Source organism: Malus domestica, chromosome 03 (assembly GCF_042453785.1).
Source record: "Malus domestica chromosome 03, GDT2T_hap1".
Classification (NCBI taxonomy): domain Eukaryota; kingdom Viridiplantae; phylum Streptophyta; class Magnoliopsida; order Rosales; family Rosaceae; genus Malus; species Malus domestica.
The window spans coordinates 863,609-874,669 of record NC_091663.1 but is presented as its reverse complement, the minus strand read 5'-3'; the positions used below and the strand labels follow the sequence as shown (position 1 = coordinate 874,669).

The 11,061-nt window shown below is 37.2% G+C and overlaps 1 protein-coding gene across 1 annotated transcript; it reads left to right on the top strand.

Moving 5' to 3' along the window:
- Nucleotides 1–156: 156 nt before the first annotated feature.
- LOC139194315 (uncharacterized) lies at nucleotides 157–4,702 on the top strand. The gene is made up of 6 exons (XM_070818619.1): nucleotides 157–955; nucleotides 1,235–1,634; nucleotides 1,723–1,846; nucleotides 2,735–3,034; nucleotides 3,128–4,333; nucleotides 4,427–4,702. Exons 1-6 carry the CDS (start codon nucleotides 157–159, stop codon nucleotides 4,700–4,702), a joined length of 3,105 nt encoding a protein of 1,034 aa, XP_070674720.1.
- Nucleotides 4,703–11,061: the final 6,359 nt, after the last annotated feature.

Genomic DNA, 11,061 nt, shown 5'->3' with positions numbered 1-11,061 from the left:
TTCTCTTCATCTTCTCGAAATCTTGATTTCTAGTTTTTTTTTTTCTTGTTTCTTGGTTGATCGTCTTCCTGTGTCGATCATTTCTTCTGCTCTTTTGGTCAGTGCATTCCACCTGTTTGCTAAAAGTTCTCACTGAGTTTGTCTGAAGCAATTTCAATGGTGACTGCATCGCAACTTCAAATTGTGCAATCCCCGATTACTGCCCTAATCTCCTCCATTTCGACTTCGGTGAATGTCAAATTGGATGACTCCAACTATCTTAATTGGCACTTTCAGATACAACTCTTGTTGGAGAGCAATGGAATTATGGGGTTTGTTGATGGCTCACATCCCTGTCCTCCTCAATTTTCCGATCAATCTGGTGCCTCTGGTATGAACTCTAGCTCTAATGCTTCTGTTGCAACGGATGAGTTTATGATTTGGAAAATGCATGATAAGGCTGTTATGCAACTGCTAACTGCTACCCTTTCGCCTGCTGCTCTATCTTGTGCTATTGGTAGTAAGAGTTCTCAGGATATATGGATTCGTTTGAAAGAACAATTCTCTACTGTGTCTAAGACTAGTATCTTTCAAATGAAATCTAATCTCCAAACTATTAAGAAGGGTTCTGATTCAGTGTCCCAGTATCTTCATAGGATAAAAGAGGCTCGGGATTACTTATCTGCTACTGGAGTTCATTTTGCTGATGAAGATATTGTTATCCTTGCTCTCAATGGCTTACCCTCTGAATATAATACTTTTCGGTGTGTCATTAGAGGTCGTGAGAATGCGATATCTCTTAAAGAGTTTCAATCTCAGTTGCTTGCTGAAGAGATTATTGTTGAGAATTCTACCACTGCACCATTTATTACTGCAATGGTTGCAAATAATGTTTCGCATTCCGGAAAGGGTGCATCTGGTCAGTCTCAGTTCTTCTTTGGTGGTTATAAGCGGTTCAATGGCAACAGAAACAAAGGCAAATGCAAGTTTAATTAAGGGTTTCGGTCTTATCCACCCAAACCGTCTTTTTCCACTCAAACACATGTGCTACCAACATCGAATCTGGGCATCCTTGGTCACTCCCCAGTGCAGTCTTATGGCCATTCAAGTGTTTCCTTGGTGCAAACCTGTCAACTTTGTAATGCTGAATGACACACCGCACCATTCTGCCGTTCTAAACCTTCTGACAGAGTTAATTGTCAAATCTGTGGCAAGCACAATCACACCACATGGTATTGTTTTTATAATGACAAAGGCCCTAATTTTGTTGGTGCTCCCAGTCAGTTTTATCCGTCTCAGCTGCATTCCTCAAACTTTGGTGCTCCCGGTTACAATGTTTCTAGTCAGCACTCTGCCATGAATGGACACCAATTCTCTCTTCAAGCTATGCATACTGTGATGCCTCAGTCTCCTTCCGTGGCATCTCCTTCTCACTCTAATCCTCAAGTGTGGCTCACTGACTCTGGTGCTACCAATCACATGACTTCTGATCTCAGCAACTTATCTCTGGCATCTCCATATCCTACTTCTGAGATTGTCCAAACTGCCAATGGTGAAGGTTTGCCTGTATCTCATATTGGCAGTACTGTTCTTAATCTTTCCAACGTTAATTATGTTCCTCCAATAAAGCTCAATTCTGTGTTATATGTTCCGAAGTTAACCCAAAACTTATTATATGTGCATCGGATCTGTTTGGATAACAATTGCTGGCTAATTTTTGATGTTTTTTGCTTCTGGATTCAGGACAAGGCCACATGGAGGATCATTTACAAAGGAGTATGCAGTAATGGTCTATACCCATTTCCCTGTTTTTCAACCACTTCTTATGGATCCACCTCAGTACCGTTCCAAGCTAAAGCTCTTCTCGGTCAGCACATTCACTCTACTACTTGGCACAATAGACTAGGCCATCCATCCAATTCTATTGTTTCTTTGATGTTAAAACAAGCTCATATTCCCTGTCCCAAACTATCCTCACCTGTCCTGTGTTCTAGTTGTTTGGAGGGAAAGTTTTGTAAACTTCCTTTTCCTCTAAGTCCCAATAAGTCTGTAAAACCCTTTGCTATAGTTCATAGTGACCTTTGGGGTCCAGCCCCTTCTGTTTCTATTGATGGTTACAAGTATTATGTGACCTTTATTGATGAGTGTACACGATACTGCTGGATTTTCCCATTAATAAATAAATCTGATGTCTTTGCCAAATTTGTTGCATTCTATTCCTTTGTTATTACTCAGTTTGCCACTCCTATTCAAACTCTTCAAAGTGATGGAGGGGGAGAGTATGTTAGTAAAGCATTTCAGTCATTTCTTCTTGAAAAAGGCATTACACATCATAAATCCTGTCCATATACTCCTGAGCAAAATGGCCTCGCTGAGAGAAAGCATAGGCATATCATTGAAACAACTGTGACCCTTTTACAAACTGCTAGATTACCTGCCCTGTTTTGGTCCTATGCTTGTCAAACAGCCATCTACCTCATAAATAGAATGCCCACTCCTGTCCTAGGCAATCATTCTCCATTTGAACTATTGTTTGGGCTTCTCCCTGTCATTTCCCATCTTAGATCATTTGGTTGTGCTTGTTATCCGTTATTAAGGCCTTATAATGACTCTAAGCTGCAACCAAAAACCACCAAGTGTATTTTCCTGGGGTATGCTACCAACTATAAAGGGTATATATGTTATGAGGTTTCTAAACAAAGACTATACATATCACGGCATGTAGTGTTTGATGAGTCTCAATTCCCATATACAGACTTGTTGGTCCATCATACCTCATCACACCTTAGTTCTACCACCCACAGTCCAGTACCTGTTGTTTCCACTGATAATGTTGTGGTCTCTATGCCTCATGCCCCATAACATCACAATCACATCCTGCCTCTTCCAATTTGCCTGGTTCTCCTACCATATCACTCTCTCCGATTTCATCATCACCACTATCCTCTCAGTCCATTACTGCCTCTACTACTTCCAACCTCCTGTGGCACTTGTCAATGGTTCTCCTCAGTCTCAAGTTCCAGAAGTACAATTTCATCCTGATACTTTGTCAGTGGTACTGGAGGTTCCACTAATCAATTTACATCCTATGCAAACTCGGAGCAAGAGTGGAATTATCAAGAAAAGAGCTTTATTAGCTACTGTTTAGGAGTCTGAGGGTACTAATTTGTCTCTTATTGAACCAACTTCCTACAAATCTACCTTGAAGAATCCAATTTGGTTTAAGGCTATGCAAGAGGAAATCAGTGCTTTGCATACACAAGGTACCTGGAATCTGGTGGTCTTACCTTCCTTAAAGAATTTGGTGGGGTGCAAGTGGATATTCAAGATCAAGAGACATTCTAATGGTACTATTGCCCGACATAAAGCTAGATTAGTAGCTAAAGGGTTCAGTCAAGAACCTGGAATTGACTATGGGGAAACGTTCAGTCCTGTGGTTAAACCTACCACTGTTCGGTTAGTATTAACTCTTGCAGCTCAGTTTGGTTGGTCCCTTCGCCAACTCGATGTCAAAAATGCCTTTTTACATGGCATTTTAGAAGACGAAGTGTACATGGCTCAGCCTCCTGGGTTTGAAGATGTTCATCATCCTCACTTAGTTTGCAAACTGCAGAAATCCCTATATGGACTCAAGCAAGCTCCCCGAGCTTGGAATGATAGATTCACCAAATTCCTGCCTCATTTGGGGTTTCAAACCACCTATTCGGATTCCTCTTTGTTTGTCAAAACGGTTGATTCTGGGATTGTCATTCTTCTGCTCTATGTGGATGATATTATCATCACAGGGAGTGCATCTGCATCCATACAACAGGTTATTACTGCTTTACACACTGAGTTTGACATCAAGGATTTAAGGGATTTGCATTATTTTCTTGGCATTCAAATTTCACGGACTCCCACTGGTTTATTCTTGTCTCAATCGAAATATGTGTTGGATCTTCTCACCAAAACAGAGATGCTCGATGCCAAACCTTGTGACACTCCTTGTTTGCCGTATAACAGGCTTCTCAAGGATGATGGTGATCCATATACCAATCCTACTTTGTACAGAAGTGTGGTAGGTGCTTTGCAGTACCTTACGTTTACAAGGCCGGATATAGCATTCTCTGTCCATCAAGTGGCTCAGTTCATGCAATCCCCTATGGTTGCTCACTTTACAGCAGTCAAACGAATCTTGCGGTACTTAAAAGAAACCCTTAGTCATGACATCGGTTATTCTCGAGGCTCGCTTCAATTAAAGGCCTTCAGTGATGCTGACTGGGCAGGGGATCCTAATGACCGACGGTCGACTACTGGCTTGGTTGTGTTTTTAGGAAATAGTCCTATTTCCTGGTCATCCAAGAAGCAACTGACAGTATCCCGGTCTTCTACAGAGGCCGAATATCATGCCCTGTCATCCACATCTGCAGAATTGGACTGGATCTAGCAACTCTTAGTATTCTTGCAGGTTCCTTTATCCTCTACACCTGTGTTGTTTTGTGATAATATGTCTGCCATTGCGTTGTCTTTTAATCCCGTTCAACATCAACGCACTAAACACATTGAGATTGATGTTCATTTTGTGCGGGAACGAGTGGCAAAGAAGCACCTCTCTGTGCAGTTTGTGTCGTCCAAAGAGCAGTTTGCTGACATTCTGACTAAAGGCTTGAGTTCTCCTTTATTTCATATTCACTGTTCCAATCTCATGCTTCGTGCCTCCCAGCCTGAGTTTGCGGGGGGATGATAGAATATAGAAATTGATGTATAGGATGATGACATGTGTAATTAGATTAGAAGATGTGTTAGTTAAGGCAGTTAGCCTTGTTGTTAGAAGTGTATAAATATCTCAACCTCTTGTATTACTTGATTTTTAAGAAATATATCAAGAACATTCATTCTCTCTCTCTTCTCTCTGAATTGTTATCTCTCTCTAGAATTTCTGTATACAATTTCATAGATATAGTTACATTTACACATACTTGAGTAGCTAATTATTGTTATTGACCTTTCATATTTTCCTAGACTTGAACTTTTCAAGCACCAAGTGTTTTAATTTCGATCAAGGCACTAAGTTTCCATTTACAGATTAACTAATCCATTTGAGGCTCTGCAAAGCCATATCCCATAAAAGTACCTTTGGCACATCCACATTGTGGTGGGTCTAAGTGGTTGATTCGGATGTGTAACTTTAGATTATTCTATGTAATTGGTGAATGCTATGAATTTAATAATAAACTTTTTATCGTAGTAAAAAAAAGAAAAGAAAGAAGCCATTTCCTATAAAATATGTAACATCAAATTGTTTATGATTTAACTTTTTATGTGATATCAAATTGTTTCTAATTTAACGTAATAGGAAAACGAATAAAAGACAAGAAAACGACATTTTGATACTGATGAAAAGACACTTCAACTTATTTAAGTTATTGTCACGAAACTTCAATTTATTTACAAAAGTAGAAATAGGTGGGATCAGCCAGGATAAATTGTCATTTAAACTCCGTTTAGGCAAAAAGACTACTACTTCAACTGAAAAATTGAACGTTGAAGCTAAACTTTAGCATTTCACGCCGATTTGATGGAGTTTTCTTTTCAAACTTCAACTTGTTTATGAAAATGTCACTATTTTTTTCATGTTTTGTTTTGTCCTTAATATTAATAATAGTTTATTAGGTGTTTATTGTTTACCATTAATAATTTATTGTGTGAAGCCCTATTCATTAACTATTAACAGAGTCATCTCTCAGATTTGAAGGCCTTATACGAAGATGTGACCCTTCTAAACTAGAAATATACCAACTAGACTGGTGGATGGATTGCTTTATGAAAAATTGGTAGAAGGAGACATGAAGATAAAGCCATCTAACTTTGCAGTACTCATTATTATATAAAATCCGCGTGCCCTGAAAAGATGTCAGCACAAAAATCCAAAGTCGAAATGCTTTCTTATTATTATATAGGCTTAAATGGATTAATAGTCTTGTGTTAATAGAGTGGTCCGAAAATTGCTCATTTGGTGAAAAATTTAGATTTTAAGTTCATATGGTGAAATTTGTTAGGATTTTGGGCCAAAAAATTTCATCAACTCTCTGTAAATTGTTAGTACATGAGGCTCACATGTGAGGTTAAAAAGATAAATTTAGCTTCACATACTAACATTAACAAAAAGTTTCGTTTTAGCCTCATATGTATGACTCACGTGTTAATAATTGACAGAGAGTTGACAGAATTATTAATTTTGGGCCTAAATCCTAACAAACTTCACCACAAGGGTTTAAATCTTAATTTCTTTTCCACATGGACAATCTTTGGACTACTCTATCACTACATGGACTAATAATCTAATTAGTCCTATTATATAATTAGAAAACATAAAGATACAAATGATAATAACTTAATGTTACTTTTTAGGTGAGTAAAGTCTTCGAGTTTTATATTTTAAATTTGTTTCTAAATTTTTTTTACTATTATAAGAGTAAGATCTCGAAATTATTATAATAATTTAAGAAGAGGCAAAATTTGAATTTAAAAAGCACGGAGGAGTTATTTATTTATTAAATTGACAAATAAAAAGGTTATTTTCTCAATTTAATCATAATCATTCATTTCTCATACTATAGAATAACCCGGACCATTGAAGGAAAATTACTTTTTGGCAACTAAGCCTAATATTACTATGGAGTCTGCAGAAAAGTTTGATATACAAGTCCCCTAAAGTTTGACATTCCCATTGTTGTCGTCCTCATAAGAAAGAAAACAAGTCGAGTTGTTATTTGTGAACCCAGAAGCTGTTGGCTCATTATTATCTAGCACATATTTAAGCAGCCTCAAGACTCGGAATCCTTCTCTGCGCAGTCAGATACTTATATAAACTCTTTTGTAACAAACCCAAGCGTGGTAAGTCAAGTTGGCTAAAACAATGTTTCTGTGTGTACTGATTGAGTTTGAATTTCTCTCACGGTAGTTTAGAACAAAATTAATGAAAAAGGTGTGTATTTGATAATATTTTGAGGGATGCTACAATGGTCGTTCGATGCACATCCTTATTTATCTTCTGCACATTATTTTTTAATATTACCCTTTCATCCTCCGTTATATGTCCAATCCAACGGCTATAAAAATAGAAGGGTGTGCATAAATCAATTTCGTATATCGATGGCTCACAATCACATCCACGAACATGTGAGCGAATGTTGCTAGCTATAATTAATTTTACTTTTCCTTCTTTCTGACCTAATTTTCATATTAAATTACGAGGAAGTTCCCTCAGCTAGACTGACAATCTTTCTCTCTCCTTCATTCTTCCCTCCTTATAATATAGAAATCAACATCTCTAACCATTCTCATTATCTCTGTATCTCTCTCCCTCTCTTCTGCAGAATAAAAATGAAGTGTGTTGTTAATAATTCTTATGATAAGTTCCTTAAGCCTTTTCTCCATGCACTTATTGCAAGGGTAATCCATCTACTCAGAGTTCTTATAATTAGTCCAGATAATCATGATCGCGATCGCGATCAAGACCTAGAAGCCGCAGTGCATAACGTTGCAGATAGGAGGACTAACTATAAGTACCACAACAACGTAGATTGGCCAGAGTTAATCATCATGTTTTGCTTGACATCGGCCATTGGACTAGCGCTTCTCCCCATCCAAATTCCCTCCGGCCAGCTCCCTGTAATCTTTTACTTTCTTGGAGTATCAGTCTTGCTTGCCTTCACTTGTATCTTGGTAAGCAAGTTTGTTCACTTTAACTACTGTCCCGCCGGAATATCAATCCCCGTACTTTTCCATAATTTTGGCATCTTCTTTGGAGTCACAGCCTTCTTCATATCCATCACCATCCCATTTCCCTTGTGGTTCAAATGTGTTGTCTATTCTATCTATGTCGCCACCTTCCTACTTATTGTTCTATGTAATCTTCACTTCAATAAATATTACAAGCCTCATGGTACCCCAAAGAATTCAGCTTCTAAAAACACCATTGATCCTGTGGTAGAATCATGCCGAAGCGGTACTAGTACCATTGATGATCAAGCATGCATGAATAATATTGTGTGACGCGAAAGAACTCTCATGTAACCATGATGTTTATACATATCCTGACTAGTGGCCTGCAGTACTGTATATACAACTATTTATTCCTCAGAATGGGGATCTCATATTTGTCGTAGGTTTCAATGTCAAACTGTTTCTAGTTATATTTGGAGTATAGTTGTCTGCAGCCTCACTAATGCTATGTTTCATCTAATCCAGTAAATTAATTTGGTACGTCTCATCTTCTCGTTAGTTAGTGGGCAACGACTAGTACACGACCAAAAGAAACACTCACACGAAACTCTGTTAGTTTTAGACTCTCTTCAAACTGAACATATAAAAACGATCTTTTTTTAACTAATCATTTTTGAATCAGACATAGTCCTCTGCATTACATTTTTTATCCGTTTCAAGAGCCAAGCTCTAAAATTGGAATTTTAGTTCGATCTTATTGACGGCATGCATGGATAGTTTTAATTTAGTTGATCATATGCACGCTTTTCGCTTGGAAAATCATCTAGTACCATGGTAGAGCGACTTTCCAAGTAATAGGGTATTCTATTTCCATTACCAAAAGGTGATGCAAAACCCCTGAATTCAAATTTGAATTCTTGGGACATGAAGAGAATACCTCAGGAAATTACAATCCACTCGGAGCTCACTATGAGCTCGCATGGCTAAGTAAACCCAATAAAAATCCAAGCCCAACCTAAGTTGCTATGACAAAGATGAGCCCAAACAAACAAATCCTTAGGAAACTAAACTTGGGACCAATTTATTAATTAAAAGTGGTCAATAAGATTGTCAAAAAAATGTGATACAAATAGCATTATTCTAAGTTTATATTTTACAACAAATGCCCCAAAACCCGTTCATTGTATAAGTTATTCATCCACATCAATTCATCATATCTCACTCTATCGACTACCGAGTCTCTCCTTCTTCCTTCTCCATGTAGAAAGATTATATGTTTGAACTCGAAGCTTTAAAGTACATAGAAACTTTATATTTCATTTTTACAAATGCATTTCTAGAACACTATTAATGAATTATTTGAGGGAGACATGAGGCCTAATTTAGTATCAAATTTGTATTCATACAAGTCGGGCCCAAGACATTTCACTTATAAATAGAGAGAAATATTATTAGACCGTCAGCGTGGCAACAACAACTTTAAATTGGTCAAAAATAATTGTGGTGTTTTCTTCACAGTTGTAACTGGACCAGCATTCCTTCCCGCCTAACTTATGACTCCAAACTCCCTAAAACTTTTTATTGTCTTGGACTCACACTCTTGCTTGCCTTTACTTATACCTTGGTAAGCAAGTTTGTTCACTTCAGCTACTGTCCCACTGAAATATGGATCCCCTGCCTTTTCCATTGTTTCGGTCTCTTCTTTGAAGTCACTGCCTTCTTTATATCTATCACCATACCATTTCCTTTCTGGTTCAGCTTTGCTGCTTATTCCATCTGCGTCACTGCCTTCCTATTTATAGGTCTTTGTAATCTTTGATAAACCTAATAATCAAGATGGTTCTCCACGTCAGCAATCCATGTCAAATGACTCTCCAAGCCAGCAATCTCAAAATGAGGAATTTGAATTGATGCACTCCTGCTCACTAATTCAACAACACAAGTTGGTTAGCATTCCTGTAAAGAAAGAAGCTTGTATTATTTTCTTTCTTAATGTTTAAGAAATACACCTTAGTATATATACATTTTCCTAATAAAGCTTAGTGACTAATTGCACTTAATTAAATCTATAACAAATAAAGAGATTAGGTACAAAACAGTTACAACTAAAATACAGTTGTACACATTGTTAGCTATGAGTTGTCCTTTTACACCCCCTCAAGCTAATTGAAGGGGGAACTCAGAGAAAGCTTGGACTAAAGATACTTGAACCATGCCTTTGATAGAGATTTGGTATGAATGTCTGCAATTTGGTGTTCGATGTTGACATACAGAAGTTTTACCAAATTTGCAAGAACTAGCTCCCTAATATAATGGTAATCGATTTCCACATGTTTTGTACGCGCATGAAACACAGGATTTGAAGCCAAAGAAATGGCAGAATCATTGTCATACCACAATAGGGATGGCGACGGTTCGGTTTGGGGATGGAAATGCTATATCCATCCCCATAACCACGAAAACTAACCATATCCATAACCGCAAATTAACCATCGAGTATTATCCATAACCATATCCACCGGGTAACGGATTCCCCATCAGTTAACGGTTATATCCATCTTCGTCAATAAATAAAAAATATTCATTCAATTGACACATGATAATTTAGTAAATATTATTTTCGTCATTATATATTTGATGTATAAAATGATTTAATGAATGGATTTTGTGAAACATAAAAATTAAAGCTAAACGTTGATAATGTTGGTTTGATATTTGATATCTCCCATAAGTACCATTGAATTCTCATAGATTTTGATCCATATTAAAACTTTATATATATATATAATACTTTAATATTATATATAATATATATTATTCGGTCCGGATGGGGGGATGTATACGGATTGGGGACCCCTATAACCCTATCCAAAACCATAACCGAATAATAATCACGGTTTTTCCCCATACCCAAAATATACCCGAATTTTCATACCCAAATCCAATCTATTTGAGTGGTTATCCACGGTTATCAGGTTTAATGGTTAGAATTTCCATCCTTACACCACAATGTAGGAGCATGAGTGAGAGGGAAAGTAATATCCTTGAAAATCTTTGTTGATTTTGTTTCTAGAAGGGTAAGGTCTATGTCCCCCATTCTTTTCATGTATTTTTTTTATCATTTTTTCCTTGTATTATGAAGGGTTAGGTTTATGTCCTCTTGACTAGGTGTATCCTTTTTTTATATCAATAAAATTATCCTCGTACCGTCGAGGTTTTCTAAATAAAAAAAAATCCTTGAAAATCTTACAAATCCATGTTATTTTTGCAGCATTAAGAGCTAGAGATTTGTACTCAACGTATGTTGAAGATCTGGCAAGAGTGGGCTGCTTTTAAGCACTCCAACTGATAAGGTTGATGCCTAAGTAAACACAA